This window comes from Lepidochelys kempii, chromosome 7 (assembly GCF_965140265.1).
Source record: "Lepidochelys kempii isolate rLepKem1 chromosome 7, rLepKem1.hap2, whole genome shotgun sequence".
Classification (NCBI taxonomy): domain Eukaryota; kingdom Metazoa; phylum Chordata; order Testudines; family Cheloniidae; genus Lepidochelys; species Lepidochelys kempii.
This window is the reverse complement of record NC_133262.1, coordinates 91,180,267-91,201,930: the sequence shown is the minus strand read 5'-3', so window position 1 is coordinate 91,201,930 and position 21,664 is coordinate 91,180,267. Positions and strand designations below refer to the sequence as shown.

The window sequence follows — 21,664 nt, the reverse complement described above, 5'->3', positions numbered from 1 at the left end:
GAGAGCTATCATAAGTATGTCAATGCAAGCTGGGAATAACACTCCTGGTTGCAAGTGTAGACTACTTCCAGAGTGGTAGACAATCCCTGCCCTGAGGAGTGATAGGATACACAAGCAGAGCGAACAGTGTGATGGCAGCAAATGTGACATGAGTTCCATTAGTTTGTTTTCGTAAGGAGAGGATTAGCTAAATGGAAAGACAAAGGAAGGCAGAGAGATGAGGGGGCCAAAGCTGGTGAGAAGAGGAAGGAGGAATAAGAAGGGAAGCTGTGAAATGTGTCTGAGGTGAACAGATTGGAAGGGAGGGGGAGGAAGAGGGTTGGAGCTAACAGCGAATCTACACAGGTCAGAAAATGTCCAGTAAAAAAATGTAGAAAATACTCTGAGGACATCATCAGCATCTGTTGGTTCCTGTTCAAGCTGCTTCTGCAGCTGCTCCTGCCAGCTTTGGTCTCTGACTGGCTCCTCCTCGGTTTTTCTTTTCCCAAGGCCACATGGTGGTATTGGGAGGGGAGACGCCCTGGGTCCTAGTGTCTCCAGAGGGGAGGTCGCCCCTGAACAGCTCTGGGTCCTGAGGGTGCTTGAGTAGGGGTATTTCGTTCATTGTGAAAACTAACAACAATGGTAATGCTGGGCAAGTGTAATCTCTTTTTGCTCTGGAGTGAGCATTTAGCAGAGGCTGCTCTGTCTTTGTTGCAACCAGGTGCTGCATGAACAGCTACTAGAAATGGTTCTGGTAACAATGATTCCTGAAAACACTGACACTTATTGCAAGCAAGTTTGTACAAGCTGCTTACCCTACAGAGACCACACAAATTGCAATGGTTTTAAGCAGAGTGATTTGTTGGGATAACTCCCAGCTGTCTCTTTAGAGAAAAGAAGACATTTTATTTTGATGTCTGCTTTGACTACCTTCATCTTTTGAGCCTAGAAAGAAAAGGTACTTGACAAAACTATCTTAAAAATTCCCAGACTTACTACTACTATTATATTATTAATTATAAATAACAAATTATTAATTATTATTATTATTATTATTTGTATAATGGTAGCACCACAAGGCTCCAGTCAGTATCCAGGGTCCCAGTGGGTGGGTGCTATACAAACATATACAGTTCTAAAAGATAGCTCTTGCCCCGAAGAGTTATAACCTAATTACAGAGTGGACATAAGAGTGGACAGAGTAGACAGGAGAGAGGGAGAAGATGAGAGTAACAGTAATGGAAACACACAGTAACATGGACTGGTAGTGTGCATAATTTGCAGGTTTATGGGGTTTATTTAGTAAGAATTGTACACACTGGGAATTGTTGCACATAGAGGGGAGAAGTGATCAACCAAGCCGAGCAAGTTTAGAATGTGCATCAGCTTCTAAAATTCTGTCCTGACATTATTGTATTCCAGCTCCTGACAGACATTGCCTGATTCAGGAGTTCTTGAATGAAATCACCAGATTCAAAAGTCCTGATTTATAATCCTGGATCCTACAGTTATTGCCTCAGCCCAATAAAGTGTAGAGAGAGAATATGTGATGGTCTGGTGTGTTCTAAATATTTTATTACTAGGAGTTTGGGACAGCAGCATTACTCACAAGTGGCAAGGCCAGCCACATCATCGTTTTTCCATTTGCTGTATGTTAATTACTATGGGAGGAAGATTGCTTTGCTAGGAGTATGTCACTAACAAGAACAGAATAAAATCAATCTATTCCCTCTTGCTGAAATGTCACTAATTATCCAGTTGCTATGCTGCTTAGCTATTTGTTATACTATAAGGACTATAGTTGGATACAAGTATTCAGTATGCCTAATAATTCCTTAATAAAAATTGCTAATCATTTTGCTTTTGATGTAATTCAGTGTAAAGCTAGGTGTTTTGAGAATTGGGCTTGTGTCTCTCCTAGACTGGCTTCTTGTTATTGAATCTGTAAAACATAATAATGAAACGAGAAGCTTCACATATGACAGGAGAACTCTGATATCCCGTAATTGTGCTTCATCTTTATTATCTACTAACTTCAGGTCTCAAAGACCTTGTTGAATATGTACTTTAGTGGTACAAAAATATGAACCCTGCCTTTGTCATAGTAAATAGTGTAATTGTTGCTGTTTGCTCAGATGAAACAATAATTTTTGAAGTTTGTCATCTGCTGCTACAAAAATTTTCTCCATTTTATAAAGATTATAAAATTATGAAAATCAATCAAAACTAATAAATATGGAAAAAGAGAAGAGTTGGTAACAGAAAATTTTGATTTAGAATTGGACTAAAAGCTTCTAAATAAGCTTAAAATACACACAGCTAAAAGAATCACATTTTATTTTAAATTCCTTTGGATATTTTTCTCTATCCTTTCTATGGGGGTGGTATCTTAAATCTTGACTTTTGCACAAAGTACACTTACTGCTGAATAGTTAAAAACTATTTCAGTTGTTTCTCTTTATTCTCCGTTGCTCATCAAGTTGCTTATCATTTTGTATGCTTGAATAAAGAGTTAAAATAGGATGAGGACAGAAGACATTAAACTAGATGGATTAAGAGCAATTCCTTTGTTTTAGGGTTTGCAGTTCTTCCTCTTGCTCACCATGAATTGCAGTGCTTGTGTGTGCTCTGGAGCTGCACTTGGAAGAGATAAAGCATTGGCAGCCATGAGCACCATGCACTGACAAAAATGCTTCCCACCGTTCCCCTGAAACATAACCTTCCTTAGCCAGTGAAGATCAGTGCTGTGTGCTGGACCCTGTGCTCTTGCTGGCCCATCACCTGGCAGTAGCCATTCTTCTCAGTTGATTTCACCTTATGGATCATAAATGATAAAGCACCATTCTCAGTAGCCCTACCAGTGGTTCAGTGCACTTTTCATCTCCCCCCCTATAAGACTGAGCCCCAAAGCCTAATCCAGTAAAGCACTTAAGCACATGCTTAATTTTAAGTGTTTGCTTTAAATCCCATGGAAGTCAGTAATAATTAACACTGATATCAGTAGAATGTAAGCCAATCCCTAAAATTAAGCCTAAACTTAATTGCTTTGTTGAAATGGGATAGACTGCAGAATCAGGACCTAAATCACTATTTTTTCCAAAGTTTCAAGGGTTCCTAGATAAAGAGTTTGTTAATTATGTACAACCGTTTTGTTTAGGCAGTCACATAGCCAATAGTGTATAGGCTACTTTAATTTTCTCACATGAGCAGTCCCACTGAGTACACCAGAACTAAGGGCTCCACAATCAGGCTCCTCTCATAAACGCTTTAAGTCAGTGTCTGCTACTGGATAAATAGGATATAAACCACTAGTAAAAAGTGAGTTTATCTAGGATGCACTTAATACCATACCTCTAAAATGTTTGGATAAATCACGCAGAAAGTAATAAGAAGCTTTTAGCTTTTAATATTAAGTGATAAACAGACTGAGTATCCTAGTCCTGTTTTAGGAAAAAATTAATCAGCTTAGCTATCGTATTCACAAGTTTAATGCTTTGAGAGAAAAGTGATTGTCTAATTTGTTTTTCCACAGTAATTAAGGAAAGTCAAAAGCAGCAACTGGAATCTGTGAGCTACTCCTCTCGCTATGCTCTGGGACTCTTTTATGAAGCTGGCACGTGGATTGATGTCCCCTGGGCTGCACAGTACATCACCAATAATCCCTGCATACGCTTCATCTCCATCGATAATAAGAAGCGCAATATAGGTCAGTGCTCCTATTATTTCCCTTAAACACAGTAACAATAGAGAGTGTAGATCATGAAAAATGCTGTTTAATTGAGTGTTGCTATTCTGAACAGAGCAAGTATTTAACTCCAAGCCACAGGGGATAAAATTTAATGTCACATTTGGCCTGTAATAAAAATGCACTATGAAACCAGGGAAGTTTTCAGAAAATCATCACCCAGCACATGGTTTGTATTACTGAATTTATTAAAACAGTGTCAGAGGATTTAAAACATCAAAATGTTACTATTCCAAGAAATAGTGTACATTCTATTATTTCAGAGTAGCAGCCGTGTTAGTCTGTATTCACAAAAAGAAAAGGAGTACTAGTGGCACCTTAGAAACTAAACATTAATTCATGCACATGCCAGTTTATCTACCATCATCTATTATTTTACAACTCTTGATCTTTCCATTGAGCATGCTTGGAACTGTTAATGAATTATATAATCAAGCCTGATCAGTCTAATTCAGTGTTAGCTAGTTTATTTTTTCATCATGGAAAATCTTTGAGATTACAGTATGTACAGTATTACTTCACAAGACTACTTTGCAGAGTGCTGCTTAAGAGCTTAGCAGGCATTCTGTGAGGCTTACCCTTCTCATCGCTTTGTTGAAGATAGTCAAAAAACAGATATTATACTGTACTTATTAATCATTGTTAGCAAGAATCCCATAGGAAAACTACAACTCTTGGATCATGTTAAAAGTAACTGCCACTGACTCACTGTGACCTTGACAAGTCAGTGAACTTCTGTTACTTCATCTGTGAAATGGGAATAATAATCTATCCATTTTTGCAAAACACATGGATATTTGTGCTAAAAAGTGCTGTGAACTACTGAACAACATGGGCGAGTAAGGATTCTCAGGATCAGGCGCTATATAAATACAAGGTAGTATTATTTAACTGAACTGAAGCAGATGAACCTAGAAATATTTCTTTTTAATCTATCTTGTTCAGTCTGAACTGATTGAGTTTAAATTCATACTTCGTATATGCACTGATCAGCATCTAACTGTGAAAGTACTCAGGTGTGCCCATCACTAGGGTTTCCCAAATACCAACAAAATTATAAAGTAATCATATCAGAAAGACTGAATTCATTTTTCCTTGTATTATACCAAATACATGGAATTTTAAAACTATTATTGTATTAATTACCATCTTTAGGAAGTAAGGCAAGCCATTCTTTAGCATTATTATTGTGGGAAAGCTGTGGCAATGAGATGATCTCATATTTCCCTCAGGCAGCAAGAAAACCTGAGGTTGTTCTACTTACTGGTGTAAGGGTACAGCTATGGACCAGCTGCCTGGAAAGGCTTGCCTCCTGCTATATAGTTTTCACCCTGTTTTCTAACTCCAGCATCCCCAAATAATACAGCTGTCAAGTAGGTCTCAGAGAGAGAGGCCATTCCTGAGATATCCCAGGGGCAGCTCATGTGAGATCATTAAAGATCACCATCTGGACCTTGACCTGAATCCAGTAATGAACAAGGAGCCAATGTAACATAACAAGTTCCAAAGTGATATGCTTAAGTCTTGCTGTGCTGCTGTTGCATGCTCAAACTTCCTGGTTTTCTCTTCCGTCCTCACATTTGCAGTAGCTAATTGTGGTAGTCAGGCTTGGAGGTGAAAAACTTCTATTTTGATGTGGCCAGGTCCCCACTTGGCCACTGGGGATGATCACAGGCATTTCTTGTTCCTGTTGCATCACCTTGAAGATCAGAGAGTGTGTGTCCCCAAACTGAGGGTGATGATGTAGTTTGGGCCATCGTTTCTAAGTATTTCCCTTTTCCCACCAAAATCACCTGGCGTCTTTTTCAGATTTTGTTTTAGCCAGTGACTCGTACTGCCCCAGGCATACTGACTGATGGTGCTGTTTATTGATGGCACAATTAACCAACTGTGTAGCAAGTGTTTTGGACATATTAATATGTTACTAAAGATCATCAAAATTTATATATTCAAGATGACACACTCTTTCCACCTGGTAGTGTAGGCTCCAAAGTATCATGATGATAAATTCTCTAGGAAAGTGCAATTTCTCAAGAAAAATGAACTGCCTAGCTGTTGCAGGGTTTGAACAAGCTGAGGACCAGCAATTGCAGATGAACTGCCTCCCACAAGGCCTCATTACAACATATAAAGAGCCAGCCAGCTCTCTCTTTTGTACTCGGTTCCTTGTTAACTTGAATTTTAGAAAATTAAACTTTGTTCCAAGAAAACTAGTCGTGGAGTGGGAGAATAATGCATGTTAGCAAGAAAAGAGAAATATTTCTGATGGTGGGTGCTCCTGCATAGCATTGGAGGTTTGAAAGACATGCCCTTGCTCTGTTTATTAAGGATATTTTAATAAATAAAAATATAAACATCTGAATAGCACAAGTAAACTGTCAAGGAGAGATTTTTGTTTCTTTATACACAACTCCTAATGTTACAGGAATATGTATAATTACACACACACAAGTAGCATTCAATGTGTAGTTTACTTATATTAGCAGTATAGTAACTGAAACACTGTTTTACAAAGTTTTCTTTGATTAGTTTTAGTATATATATAAATAGTTTACACTTTCATTTTTCTCTTACTGCAGCCTTAATAGGCATACATTGTGTTTAAGTAAGAAATAGTTGCTTAAGCACACACACACAAAAGGTGGCAAGTATTAAGATACAAACAAAACATGGTGGGGGGAACAGTGCCCCACTACTTTTATGTACAATAATGTATACACAATAAGTTAAGCAAAGATTTTATATTATCTGGGTTTTACATTGCCAATGAAAACTTATTGGTAAACAACACAGAACTGCAGCCTTGAAGAGCACTACAGCCTTCTGTTATGGGAATCTCAGTTATTTTTCAAAGTAATAGATGTTGCTAAAATAGATATATGCGTACACCGTCTGCACAAAGACAAGGTTATTTATAGCTGTTACATTCTATTGCTCGTTACAGAAGTACCAACCTTTTCTTTTTTTGTTTACAAAAGACTTGGTAATTATCACTTTGACTCATCTAGCAAATGACATCAGATAAGGAAAAAGAAATAAATAGAACTTTATAGTGGTGGTTTGACTTTTTGCTGGTGAGATTTCCAAATAAAAAGTGAACAATTTACTGTTACTAAAATCATGATAGGATGCCGTTTGTTATCAAAGCTAGTCAGTTGTCTCAGATTGGCAGATGAGACGTAAGCCAAGAAATAATACAGGAATAGTAATTTTGTTCATTTGAAGGAATATGATGTTCACTCATGGCATTACTGTGCTTTCACATAGGCATTGCTTACCACTCTCTATTGATCAGGTAAATAAATATTTTATGTTGTATTTACTGTACAGAAGATGCAGGCCATTAAAGTATATCATTGCTAGGAGACCCACTAGCTGTATAAAATAATGTACAGTATTGAGGTGCTGCTCAAGAGTCCCCACTCTGAGTTACATTATAAGACTTGATCCTGCAAAGGGATCTACATAGGTAACCCTTGACTTCACTGTTTGCTGGGGATCTTCACAGGGGACAGGTGGGGAAGGAATCCTCCACTGGAGCAGCTCTGAAGCCGCTATAGTGGCCCAGAGGGAATAAACTCAATGGCTAGTGTATTCCCTCTCTGCAAAGGAGAGCTGCTCTTGCTTTGGTTCCCCAAATCCCTGTTCCTATAGGGTAGGGGACTTTGCTAACAAAGAGGAGGGAGCACTGTCTGTCCCATCACACTTATAGTATGTCATTGAGAAAGAAATTCCAACCACTCCCCTCAAGGAAAACATTCCCTTTGAATCTACTACACACAGCTACTATAAGACCAAACTTGATCTCACAGCTATACAACCTTGTTGGCATCAGTTGGTTGTGCAGGTGCATAGGTGAGGGCAGAACTTGGCTCTGTAAATAGAGACTAATTGATACAGTTTGAATACTCTGATTCAGGAGCAAAACGAAAGGCTCTGGATTTCTTTGATGATAAATTATTCTGTGCAGTTTTCAGTGTTGGCCTAATTTAACTCTACCAGAGGAACTCTGTGGCCTAGTAATAGCAAGTCTGCTCCGATGGGGGATACGTCAACACAAGCTGACTCCAACTCCTACTCTGGTGGGTCAGAAGATGGCAAGCACAACCCACAATGGGCCGAGTCAGACAGGGAGTGGATAGGCCATGGCATCCAAGTGGTGCACTGATTCTGTGGTTTCCATGGGCAACCTCCACCATAAAGGCCCTGGGGACTCAGAGGATGCACACTAAATCCCGTGGCGCCCACAGGGCTGTACCAAGCCCTGCATTTGTAAAATCTGTACAGGGTTTTAAAATGCAACTGTTACATATCCTCACTCTCACTTGAGGATTCTAGCTTCTTAACAACCACAGTATCAGGTACTTCAGCTGTCTCACCTTCCTGATTTAGATTATAAAACAGAAAAATCAATAGTAACGATTATTCATTGATTGCGCCATTCCCAGTATCTACATGGAGTATGCTCAGCCAGTAACCTCAATGGAGTCTCACCTGTATACACCAGCTGAAGAGCTGACCCACTGTTTTTTAATGAGGCTCATACCTGCAGATGTAGTGTTCTTGAACATTGCGTCATGAAAAGATCCTACTTCTATTGTATATTAACTTCTCTGCATAGTATCTATGTATATTAAAGAGTTAGACAATAGGCTGTTTTAAAAATCCCATTAATATTTATAAGGGACAATGGGAATTCTTCAACAAAATTATTCCAAAAATCATATTTGTAAGACTGCAGAATCTTTACATTCTAAAGGAATAAAGACAGATGACATACAGAAGGTAGCAAGTTCCGTTCTCTTATTTAATCAGCTATGTCATTATATAATTTAAAAGGAAGAGGAAACACATTTTCATGGTTTCAGGCTCAGCATAATTCTTAAGTATCCTTTTTACATTGTAAAGGGAAGACTCCTTTATCCCTCAGTACTGATGGAGCAGTTTTAGGAATAGGCAACAGCTAAAGTTTTGTCTCATGGAAGAGTCTACAGCTTATTACATGTGGATTTCCTTCATAATCCCATGCCTAGTCTGCCTCCTTATTATGAAGCCAGTCAGAAACAATCATGAGGATAAAGAAATACTAGATCAGAAATCTAATACTGCTCATACTCCTCTTACGTGAGTTCTTCTAAGACGTACGTACATTACAGTGATACCATGCAGAATAAAGAACCTCTGCAAACCATGGGAATTTTTAAGAGACATTCAAGATCAGTCTGTTCTTTTACCAACCAATAAAATAGATTCCATTAATACTGACATTTTGGAGGAAAGTCTGTGTATTTTTCCTGTTTCTTTTAGGGTCTAGAATTTTATTAGTTATTTTTAGTTTAGATGTAATTTTATTAAATCTAGATCCTGACCTCTCTTCTAGTCTGAGGAATTGAACTGTTCTTCCCTTCCTGGAAATAGTGAGGCAGTTCAGCTGTATCCACAAGGTTTCAAGGAACAAGTGAGGCCATTCCACTTTAGCCCCAGATTCTCTGCTGCTATTGGCACAGAGTGGCATTTATGCTCTCCTTTGTCAGTTGTCTGCCTAGCTTTAATAGCTTATTTTGCCTAACAGAAAGCAAAATCCCAACCCCCACTCTTCACAGACAAATTGGATTTTTTGGATAATGTAAGAAAGTACTCCATGCCTCGCATTAAGTGCCATCAAAATCTACCCACTAGGAAACAATATCTTTCCTTTTTAAATCTTCTCTTCTAATTCCAGGTTTTGTGACACTGGTATCCTCCACTTCCCTGGAACATGAGGGGAAAAAAACCTGGTAGATTTTCCTCTGTGAAAGATGACACCGTTCTTATGGCAGCCTTATAAATAAAGATGTTCTAGTTGCAAACTGAGGTTTATAAGTCCCTTTGGCTACTGATGTGAGGGAGAGACTTACCAAAAAATTCCCAGCAACCCCTGTTAATAATGGTGGGATTCCCAGTATAGACAGTACTCTGGTGACCAGAACAGTTTTTGCCACTGATTTACTAAACCTGCCTGGAAACAGGTATAACCAAACAAGTGGTGAAAATGGGCCTCACTCCCCAGGCCGCAGTGTTGTTCCTTCTAGTTGTAGTATTGTTCAGCTGAACCAGTGTTAGAACCAGTGGGAATATTTTTCTGGACTTCTGTATTGTTGGACACCTTAGTGATTACATGGAAGTAATTTCTTCTGTTTTGCTAAAGCCAGAAGTTAGGGTGTGGCTATTAGTTGTTTCAGAGCTCACAGTGGCTTTTGTTTTGTTGAAAGTTATTGAGTCTTCTCTCTAAACCACAAAGCAGATACAGCAAACACAGGCTGTTGTACAAGTTTTCTCACACTCCCCACAAACGTGCTTCAGTCAGGAGCCAGCGCGACCACTTCTAAGAGTGAGGATGTTCTCTGTACATTCAGTCCTTGGCGCCTCTGTGGAGGCAGAACAAGGGTGTTAATGTGGTAATGTTTTGTCGGTGTCGGATCTTTTTAGCATAGGAACTGAATAGTGATCACCAGTTCAGGCCAAGCACATAACATTCTCTCAGGGTGTATAATTATCTTTGGACAAATACAGCTGGCTTTTATTTTATTTTTACAGAAACGTTGGCCTCTTCTCTGTGAGGACTGCCCAATACTCACTTCAACAGCTATTTGAAACAACTATAGGGTCCTTCACACGGGGTCAAATCCTGACCTTATCTTACACAGGACTAAAGAGTACAGACGTTCCTTGTTCTTTTGCATGGGCACTCAGCACTAACCTGATCAAAATTCAGAACAGAGAGGAAAGGAATTCAAGATGTTCACCCAATATTCTCTTGTATAATTAAAACAGCTCACAAGCTAGAATATCTCACTGTTTTTAGGCCTTTGTCTTCTGAACCTGCTGCTGCTTTTTAAATCTACCATTTTCCATTTCTTCCTTCTCTTCATAAAAGGTATAGTTTTCAGCTTCTCTGATCTCAAGACTGAGGCATCCCAGAATCAAAGGTAAGTTCTCAGGTCACAAAATATGTAGAGACTGACCCTGTGCCAAGCACCATTGTAATGTTGTCGGACTATTTGCCATCTGCCAATAGAGCACTAAACTTTGAATATTCCTGAACTCCACTTTTTAGCTGAGCTAAAGATACAGTTTGCCAGAAGTTTTCGGGCACATCCGGTAACAAACATCATCACACTGATCACAGATTGCTGCTATCTTGAAAGCTCTAAATTTTCTTCTAAATTGAATGATTATACAGCCTGACTTGATAGAATTTCTGGACCAACATTCTTTGTTTTATTTTTAAAGATAACAGAAGCTTTTACTTGACTAATAGAAGTGATCTAGTTTTTAAGCTGTTAATATTGTATGCTATATATACCAAAGTTTCTTTAAAACCTTAAGGGCCATATTCTGACACCTTTTCGTCAGTTTGAGTAGTACCTTATTCTGTAAGTAGCCTCACTGAAATCAGTAGCAGTATTTGAAGAGTCAACTATTACTCAACATAGAATGAAAAGAATTGACAGAATACAGCACTAAAACAAATAGAAAAATGAAAGGACTTAATTCTCCACTGTGTCCAAGCTCTGCTAGGATGCAGGGTGGAGGCAATATTGAGCCAGTTGCCGCTCCCTGATAATGTGCGAGTTAGCCCTTACAGAATTTGGAGCAGTTAAGGGCCTGCTCTAACTTATGCCCGTGGAAGATGGATGTAGTAGAGCTCTGCTCTGATACAACCGCTTCCTGATTTTAGCATGCCTCATTCCTTCCCCTTCACCAAAGGTTAGGGGTGGCTGCCACAGCATCTGCCTTTGTCATCCACATCCCTGCAGAGATTTCCCCTGCACAAAGGGAATTCTCTGCTGACCAGCTCCAGCCATAATCTGTTCACTTTGTGCCTGTTCAGTAGCGCAAAGCAAAGAGAACAGAACTGACGCAAAGAGCCCAAAATATTTTTCAAATTTTATTCACTATTTAAACACAGAAGTCATTTTTCAGCTAAGACTCTGGTGCTAGAGACTTGATGAATTGTTGCATCATGGATAATGTATTGTATCTTTAATTAAGATTCTTTTGAGCTAAAAGTTTAAAATATATCTGTTAAACTTGAGTGAATAAAACTGAGTTTCCAAGAAGAAAGGCTTATAGAAAAGGAGTGAACAATAATAATTTGCCTAAGTGCTTTAAATCACAAAATTAATACAAGTGAATGCTATCCAAGCCAAATACAAATAAGCACATTTCATGAAGCTTTCCCATTCAGAATCTCATACTCTCCTTTCCTGATTCTCTTTCCTGCCAAATTGTGTGTTTTGCAAGATATAAATGCATGAAAAGACCACTTTTCTTTTCTGCTTCTTACAGGTTTTGAAAAAGAATCCATTGAGATAATACTCCAAACATAACATAATATATTATTCTTTTCTGTATAACTGAAAGTAAAATGAATCTTCAAAGAGATGGATTTAATCTCTGAATTTTTCACCTTTAATCAAGTATTGCCATTTGTCAATATTTTGTGACATGGTAAACAAGAAAAACTAGTCCAGTTATGACTATGTCCTTCATAATTCATAAGAAACTCAGTGTATGAACTTATATTAAGTTAGTTTTCCGCTGTTGCAGTATATGGTGGTAATATTGAGAATAAAGACATTGATCAGCTGGAGAAAAACACCTGTTTTGGATATGCCTTTTAGTGAATTCTTGTTAACACAGATGTCTGTCAATAGGTCCAATATTTTTCAAGGATCATTTCTCACTTGTCCCTTGTGATCTGAAGAGACAGATGTTAAACTGAATTATTGGCATTGAGCCAGTGGGTTTGAGAGGAGTTACCAGTGTCAGGAGCTTGATAAAGATGCCCAGAGACTAAAGGACAGACTCTACCTTTTAAAAAGTATATTTGCTGCAGATCCTGAAGTCAAAGGAGGCTGAAACATCAAGAAAAAAAATGCAGGAAGAAATTACTTCCCTTGCACTAGTCACAGCTAAATTACCTAAAACAAGGTCAAGAGACTGAGGCCTGCTTATATGGATTAAATAGCTATGGGTATGTCTACATAGCAGTGTAAATCCAGCTCTGTGGGACTCGAGCCCACACGCACAGTGTTTATAAGCCCAGGTTTGAGCATCCACACTGAATATTGACCCTGGGTTTAGACTTTCTGGACCCACCTCTCACACCCAGGCTCATGCGTCTATACTGCACTATGCAGAGCTAAGCCAAACCAGACTATCCCAGGCTTCCTAGCATCCTCCCCAGCTGTAGCAGCTCTAGTCCTTAGTTTGTGGTGCACTGTGGGAAAACTTAACTGTTCATCCAATGGCACTTTACAGGAACTTGTTGCAGCTTGCCAACACTTCCTGCCGAGCAGTCTTTTGAGCTACATGCTCCTGGCAACAGCAGTCTGAAACATGGAGGAGTTACCATTTGAAGAACTTGCCCTGCTTGCACTTTCACTCCTGTGTCAGGAAATGGGCAGAGCAGCTGGTGGACATTTCAGTGGCATTTTCTGATCTACCGAAGGCACTTTTGGAGGAGGACAACGATGATACAGACATGGCAGACTCAAGCTGGCTGATGCGGCTCACAATTCTCAGTGTAGTTGCTTATGCTAAGGAGTGTTGACTGGTGCTTCTAGAGCAGGATCACAAGCACGGGCCATGCAGATCACATAGCCATGCAGAGCTGGGAAGACCAGCAATGGCTCCAGAACTTTTGCATGAAGAAAGCTTCATTTCTGGAGATTTGCAAGCAGCTTGCTCCAACCCTCCACCATCAATGCACATGCATGAGGGCTGCCATAACCATCTGGAAGCTGGCTATCTCAGCCTGCTACAGGTCCATTGCTGAGCAGTTTGGTGTTGGAAAGTCAACTGTGGGGGCTGTCATGGCAGAACTTTTTGATGCAATCCGGCATGTGATTTACCCAAAGGCGTTTGGTGTAAACAATGTCCCTGCAGTAAATGCTGGTTTTGATTGGGATGTTATTTGAGAGAATAGGGTTTCCAAATTGTGCCAGGGCCATCAATAGGACTTATGCGCCCATAGTTTGCTCTTCTCATGGAGCACGTGAGTACATAAACCGCAAAGGGTACTTCATTGTTTTGCAGGCTCTTGTCAACCACAGAGGCTGATTTGTGGATGCCAATGTGGGTTGCACAGGAAAAGTTCAGGATGCCAGAGTTTGCACCAATAAGGAGTCTATCTACCTTCCTGGACAGACCAGGATGCTATTCACACCAAATATAGATTAAAAGTTAAAATTGGAAAGGCACTACACATTTCTGTCCATTTCAGTGTATAAATGTAGTCCATTGTGGCTACACATACACCAGCCATGGTTCTCACAGGTCAGTGTTTGTGAAGCCATGGTTTTCCTTTCTGTCCTCTGGCATGGACTGGTAAGCGTAAGGATGTGACCCATGATGTCACATAGGATATTGGGGGACATAGGGAGTTGCTACCATGGAGTTCTCTAAGGACTGCAGAGAGTGGGGAGTCCAGAATTTTTGAATCTTAGGTCAACCAGGGTCTGCACCATTTGGGTCTGCTGCCTCTCTCTCTCATTTTCCTGCTGGGACTTTCTCCTCTTCACTCTTTCCTTCTCCATGTCCATGGCAATTTTTTTAGACTTATCAGCAGTTTACAGTATCATTGATCATGAGCTTTTGGTGGTTCAGGTGTGGACCTTGGCTTGGGCAGACTAGTTCACATTTTATATGTTTTGTTTTTTCAGGACAGGAGAATCCAAGGGATGCCCCGAAGGTTCTCTTGTCTGATTCTACAAGGCTATGTGCTAACGCCACTTCTGTTCAACATGTATTTAAAAAGCCATTGGGGGAGATAGTGAGATGGTAAGTGCAATGGGGCTGTGCTGTGCTGCCATCAGCATGTGGATGGCATACACTTCTAAGTCTTTTCATCTGAATTGGATGGCTCAGTCTAATATGCCATTGTATAGATGGGATAGGGTTTGGGATGGATGGAAGTGAGCTGGCTGAGACTCAATCCAGACAAGAGAGAGTTGATACTGCTTGTTAAGAACATGCATTTTATAAGAGATAATTTCCCAGGTAGGAGTGCTTTATCCCACTAACTACATCTGCTTTTTGTATCATCATTATTATTAAAGCACAGAGAATGTAAGTATTTGCTTTATTCCAGCACTTCAACTTTGCAAATAATTTTTGGATGCCAAAATATATGGTCAATCAAACTATGAAGAACAATTGGATTATTCCAATGATAATTGAACAAAAACAAAACAAAAAAAACAGGTTTTGGTCTGAAATTTATATTTACCTTAAAATTAATTTTCTGATTCTTACTAGCTTTTCATGATAATTCAAGTCTCATATTGCTCCAGAGGTTGTCCTTTTGGAGCAACCTGAAATATGGTTTCTGTGTGCCATGAACGATTTTGTGTTGTTTATGAAGGATTATTTCTTGTGTGTATGTAAACCTACATGTGTCTATGATTAATTTTTATAAAAAACTCTGCCCCACTCCTTGAACTTTTACATTGATTTTGATTTGTTTGGTATACATGTTTCCAATTATCTATGTTTATTTTCTCTTTATGTCTCAGGACATTACATATATTAATTTGCATTGCAAGATATATATGAGGAAAGATAGGTTAAAATAAAACCAAACCTGCAGCTGACACATCCCATCGCGAGATGGAGTTTCTCACCCTTGGTTAACAGTTCATAATAGTAAAGGAGCTGCTGCTAAAATGAAATGCCCGCTGACAGAAAGGGATTATGCACAATCACACATGCAGTCCAGATGAGTGACATCTCCCCCAGTTTCTGTGCACATCGAACAGCAGGTGCAGGCTGTGTGCTCCCCTGCAAGGCCATAGCACTTCTTGCCCACCCAGACACAAGCAGCACTTCCCTTTCCCTTCCACTTGCCAGCATCTCCTTCACCTCTCCATCTTTTGCCAAGTAACAGCAGCTCCTTCCCAGTCCCCTTTTCTCTGACTCACTACCCACTGCTGGGCACGGGAAGGGGGAAAGGGCAATGGGTGAAATGAAGGGAGAGGAAGGTAAGCCAGAGAAGAAAATAGTCCATGGTAGAAACAGGAAGAGGAAAGAGAACATCATGAAAGGGAGAGAGAGAGAGAGTTATATGAGAAAAGTAAAGTAACATGTTACGAGAAATGAAAAAGATGGACAAAAAAGAAAAAAAAGTCAATTTTAAGGTTTGTACGCTGTGTTTTTAAATGCATCATGGGGTCAATATAAATTGACAGAATTCATATATTTATGTAAATATGTAAGCAAATTAGTTATGATACTCAGGCTCTTAGAACACTTGATAGTACATCACATCACTTGTGGTTGTACACCATGCAGTTCTTCAACAGTTCAGATCTGAAAGAGGAAGTGCTTTCTCCTTTTGACTCATACTTTCATACTCTAGCTGTCATGGGTGTGGCTGCTTGTCTGTGTCAGAGTTTGGGATGTTATTTGTTTAAATTACGCTTGGCATTTGCTGCTGTGTTTCAGAGAGTTCTAAAAGGATGAAAGCAGCAATAGGAGTCCTGGTTCTTGACAGATAATCACAATCCCCTTGAGCTACAGTAGGCCAGTGTGCTTTACATTTTACTATGACCTACCCTCCAGAATATTAGAATAGTCATACAGAAGAAAAGTGGGGTCATGCCACATGGTTGGAACTTGTTTATATTTTGACAGCAGAGTGGAGCTAGAACATAGGCAAATTTGAAATTTCATAGTGAAAAATAAATTGTGTGATTGCAATCAGCTAAAGTTAACTTGGACAAATCCAATGCATACTGGAAGAGCTGTAACAGACAAACTTATCTCATATAATTTTACTTTTGTGAGCTAACATGCTCTACCACACTACTGTGTTTACAGAACTACAATGAAGTTGGCCAAGATCTTGGCCATTTTTAAAGACTCTGATTTGCTCTGTTTTTGTTTTTGAACGTTAGCATCCAAGAATAACCCTTAATTTTAAAAAATGCCCTTCCAATAACCACTGTTTTAAGTTCATAGCTGTTTAGGTTTCAAGCGAAATTACAGGAAGTTCTCTTCTGCTGTTCCCAACAATAACACATCTCCTGATTGCTGTTCCTCATTGCTGTGTGATACAGTGACATGCTGTGTCTTCTCACTTTAGCTAATAGGAGCCTTTCCCTTTTTATTGTTCTTCTTTTCTGCCTGGGAAGCTTCATGATTTTACATTATTCTTTGTATTTGGTGGCCAGTGTAAACACATAGGTCGCTGGCAGTAGGCTGCCTCAAAGCCCGTGCCACTTAACTCTTTGCACCTAAGGTGAGTATATTTACTATGTGGTGCTGAGGGTGTGTATGCTTCTTAGGCAACTTGCTTCCCATGTCCCCAAAATGTGGCATGCTCTCCTTTCCAGTGCAGTTCCATCGCTTTTCGTTCCCTCTTTACAATAAATCCTCCTCTAGATTCCCAGCTTCTGCTTTTAAAGTCTTATGAAAAGGGCTATCCTCCCACAAATATGCTCCATACAAGGAAGTTCCTGTGACAGTTAGGCAATATATCTGTGTTCTGAAAGAATCATATCTGATTTTCTTCTAGTTCATCTGCAATCATATCTGATTTCTTTCTAGTTCATTTCCTTCTAGTTCATCAGGCTTTGCCGCAGCCTGCCTGCCAGACGGCCTCTGAGCTGGGGACCCCATGGCTTCCAGGGTCTATGTCTCTGGGGCAGCCCACCAAGCAGACAACCTCTGAAGTGGGGACCCCAGGGCCTGCAGCTTGGGGGCAGCACTGCCTCTGTGGATTGGAACCAAACCCAGAAACACACAAAAAGGGGTTGGGGAGCAGACTGGGGCACGGGCAGTGCATTCAAGAGTTTTGTTTTGTTTTACATTGATCTGTAATGCTCTTAGGCTTTTCAAAAGTAAAGTGTATGTGTGTGTGTGTAAGTAATTCATTTGCTAAGCCTATGTTTCCTTGCTTTACTGCCACATGGACCCTGAAGGCTGTAACTAGGGGAACCAGAACTCTCCAGCCATGGGGACTCTGAAGGGAATGTGTCCAAGCAACTGGGGGCCTCAGGAGGTCTGTGACACTGGTTCTGTGGATTTGGCAGATTGGAGCCAAGAATGATGTCAAACATGCACCTGTGAGACCCAGATCTAGGAACAATCTATCTCTACCGAGACCCAGGGAGCTTAGCAGCATGTAGGATTCAGTTGTTGGATCCCATCGCAACAGGCTGGTGTCTGTCAAGGGAGCAGGACTGCAGCAGGTTGTTCCAGTCCCCACCATCAACCTCTATTGCAGACACTTGCAGCCTCCCTCCTGTTATTTCTTAGACTGAAATAGAATAAGACCCAGCATCAGGGGAAAGCTGATCTCAATGAGTAGTCTTGCAAGGGAGAGGACCGTTACTGGGCAAGGGAGTTGGACTCAGTCAAGATTCACTGCAGTAGGATTCCTGACCCACTCTTCCCTTCCAATGGGCTCACGTCTTCCTTCCTCCCCATAACAGCAATCCCTAATGGGCCTGATGAAATCTCTGGAAATTAGCCAGACCCAAATTACATGCACCAGGGAATGTGATAGGTTCCCCAAGAGCTTCACATTCTTCTGTAGAACAAAACATCCAACTTCTTATTTACTCGCATCCATTTGTCATTTTCTGATACACACTTGTGCATAATTCAGAATGAGCAGCAAATAACTTGACATCTCTGCAGAGATGAAAACCCAGGCTCAAATTGTATATCTATCAAACTAAGTCATGGTATTAAACCCTAATAAAGAAGAACATTCTGCACTAACAAGTGAAGTTGTTAGTATTGCTGGCCTGATTTAGTACATGGTCTGCTTAACTTAAAGACCTCTGTTTCACTTCCCACTGTAGTAAATGGATGTCTACATCATAAATGGTACCTTACCTAGATATATCTGCTCAATATAGGCAAAAAATCTTTGGAGGGGGGGTCACAAAAAACCTTGGGGGAACAAGAGTGTGCATCCAATAACTTGAGGGAGGAACTGAAGCCACTTTGAAAATGTAGCCTTAAGTGTCTACACTATGTGTCTGAGTCTCTCCTAAAGATACATTGAATAACTTTTAGTAGTAAGGATGGTGGCTGGTACCTGTAAGGTATTCTGTTTAATTTCATTTTAGGCAGACTGACATCCATGACATCTATTATCAATTTCCACAACTAAGTTTTTAAATTTAGGAGCAGTGTAACCAATCCTTAGTTCAGTTGATTCAGTGAAAGTTTTGGGGTTATTTTTGAAAGCAGTTGTCTTTCCTTCTGTGTCACCCATACAGAGTCTTCCGAATTTGGGCCATCTGTTGTTGTGCACACCAGTGTACCATTTGGAATTGCACATCTAGAATGGGATAAGGAAAAGGTGCAGCCGATAATCCTGGATCAGCTGGAAAATATTATGCCAGGTCTGCCTAAACCAACTAGCATCAAGTGCCAGAAGTGGAGATACTCTCAGGTAATTATCTATCATAAAGAATGATCTGTGAGTAACAGAGAGGCCATCATATTACAGCTTACTCTGAAGAAAACGATGTTATAATATTGAGCTCTTGTATATCTGTACAATCAATTTGTAGACTGCTTTACAATCAATCATTCTGGATGAAAGCTACTATATGGATATATGGGCACTGCCATTTTACAGGTATACTGTATCCACTGTATACAGGACTCTTAAAGCTAAGTGCATTATCAACTATCCACAGGTTTACAGAGAGTAAGTAGGTTAAAATCTGATTATGAAGGATAATCAGTATCCATAATGGATTCATCCATAGTTAAACTTCTACATAAAGAATACGGCAAAATAATTTTCACTAGCTGGGTGTGGGGTGGGTGGGTTGAACTACTGAACATTTTTAGCATTTTTTATCCCTTTTGTACAAAGAATAAAGTTACCCAGAGTTCACTATATGTGAAAGTAGGGCATGTTGTAAGGGGTACAGCAAGGAAATAATTCAGCAGCCCTTTTCTCATGGACCCATGCATTTCAACAAGATTTTTGCTGTATTATTTAATATAGTAACTCAACCTGCCTTTTCCAGGTGTTGGTGAATAGGTGATAGTATTAGCAAAATTCCCAACCTACTGCTGAGAAGCAAATACTCCCAGTGTATTTGGCCCAGTTCTGTTTGCCAGTACATGAAAATTAAACGTAAAGTAAGTTATCTTAGGGAAAATAACAGAAAAATGTGGATATTTTAAATGTCTCAAAAAAACCCCAAAGGAAACGGTTAGTAATTTCCGAAAGCACTGAAATATACAGTATGTCGATGTTTACTCAGAACCTCTTAAGTTAAATGACATTGGCAAAATTAAACCTGGACATTCATGCAAAATGTTTACTTAAAGTAGTTAGTTACTTCAAAGGTTTTTACTTTCTATGAAATCTGCAAAAGTGACTGTAAAGGACTGGTTGTAAGTTCTGTTCATGTTACACTGGCTTGCAACCAAGTTTAAGAATCTGGCCTAGTTGGTAACATTTTTTCATTTGCTATAAGCTACATATACAAAAACATATTTGCCAAGTCAGCTCCCAGTTCACAATGTTTTTAAAAATAAATTGTGTAGCTAGGAACTTAACATAGTTTCATATTTTTCTTGAAAATCATTTGTTACTTTTATTTAGAAACATGTGTTTTATACATTTTCTTTGCTTTTTTGTGTTAATAAACATCTCTCAATTTTTTTTAAATAAAAACATTCAGGATATCCAAACCCTAGGACAAAACGTTGTTACATGGATTCAAATTCCTGAAAACCATTTACACTGAAAATACTCATGGAGTTCTCTGATTAGTAATCATTTAATATTATTTTATTAATTCCCACAGTGCCTATCATTATGGCAGCTAGGTAATTTAATTACCATGTTTATTATTATAGTTGATAATTCCGATTACAATAACACCCAACATGCCAATAGCATGCTGCATGCTTTAAGTCAGAAGCATGATCCCTGTCCCAGAGAGTGAAGAGAGACCTTGATTGTGGAGTAAGCGCAGTGCAGGCTTCTGGATCCTGCTCATATGAATTCCATTACAGAATCAAGACCAGAAGAGATAGTCGCTAGACAAAGGCACTCAAAACAGGAGGTGAGGACTGACTTTAGTACACATGTTGTTAATAGGTTCATAGATTTTTTAAGACAGAAGGGACTATTAGATCATCTAGTCTTGTATAACACGGATCATTCAGTTTCACCCCTTTGCCCCTGCATTGAGCCCAGTAACTTCTGTTTGACTAACTCCAGAAAGGTATCCAGTCTTGATTTGAAAACATCAAGACATGGAGAATCTACCACTTCTCTTGGTAGTTTTGTCCAAAGGTTAGTCACCCTCACAGTTAAAATTTATGCCTTATTTCTCATTTTGAATTTGTCTGGCTTTAATGTCCAGCCATTAGGTTCTTGTTCAGCCTTTCTCTGCTAGATTAAATAGCTTTCTACTGGCTGGTATTTTCTCTCCGGGAAGATACTTATAGATTTTAATAGTTCCTTTTCAGTCTTCTTTTTGATAAAGATTAAACTCTTTAAGTCTCTCACTCTAAGGCATTTTCTCCAGCCCTTGAATCATTTTTTGTGGCTCTTTTCTTCACTCTCTCCAGTTTTTCAACATCTTTTTTAAAATGTAGACACAAGAACTGGGTACAGTATTCCAGTATTGGTCTCACAGATGCTGTGTACAGAGGTAAAATCATCTCCAAACTCCTATGTCCTACTCTCCTGTTTATACATCCTCATTAGCCTTTTCCCCACAGCATCACACTGGGAGCTCATGTTGAGTTGCTGTCCACTATAATCCTTAATATAATTAATAAATTATTTTAGTTAAGTATAATAAATTAGATAATGTATTAATAATCTAATTTTATTTAGATTCTTCTCTTCTACATTATCTGATGTCTATCTAGTTCTCACTTCAAGTGGAGGGGTATGGT

At 39.4% G+C, this 21,664-nt stretch overlaps 2 protein-coding genes across 9 annotated transcripts in view; both read left to right on the top strand.

The window, feature by feature from the left end:
• Positions 1-21,664, top strand: part of ATAD1 (ATPase family AAA domain containing 1) — a 448,511-nt gene that overhangs the window by 134,987 nt on the left and 291,860 nt on the right. The window lies entirely within an intron of this gene.
• RNLS (renalase, FAD dependent amine oxidase) overlaps positions 1-21,664 on the top strand; it is a 144,745-nt gene that overhangs the window by 110,022 nt on the left and 13,059 nt on the right. For 3 of the 8 annotated variants that reach the window (XM_073353765.1, XM_073353766.1, XM_073353768.1), the window contains exons 5-6: positions 3,515-3,688; positions 19,006-19,181. In XM_073353765.1, the coding sequence (XP_073209866.1) occupies positions 3,515-3,688; positions 19,006-19,181 (350 nt within the window). Of the gene's footprint in view, positions 1-3,514; positions 3,689-10,643; positions 10,696-14,436; positions 14,555-17,694; positions 17,775-19,005; positions 19,182-20,770; positions 20,832-21,664 lie in introns of those variants that run through there. The other 5 variants (XR_012160021.1, XM_073353769.1, XM_073353771.1 and 2 more) reach the window with 5 other exon arrangements.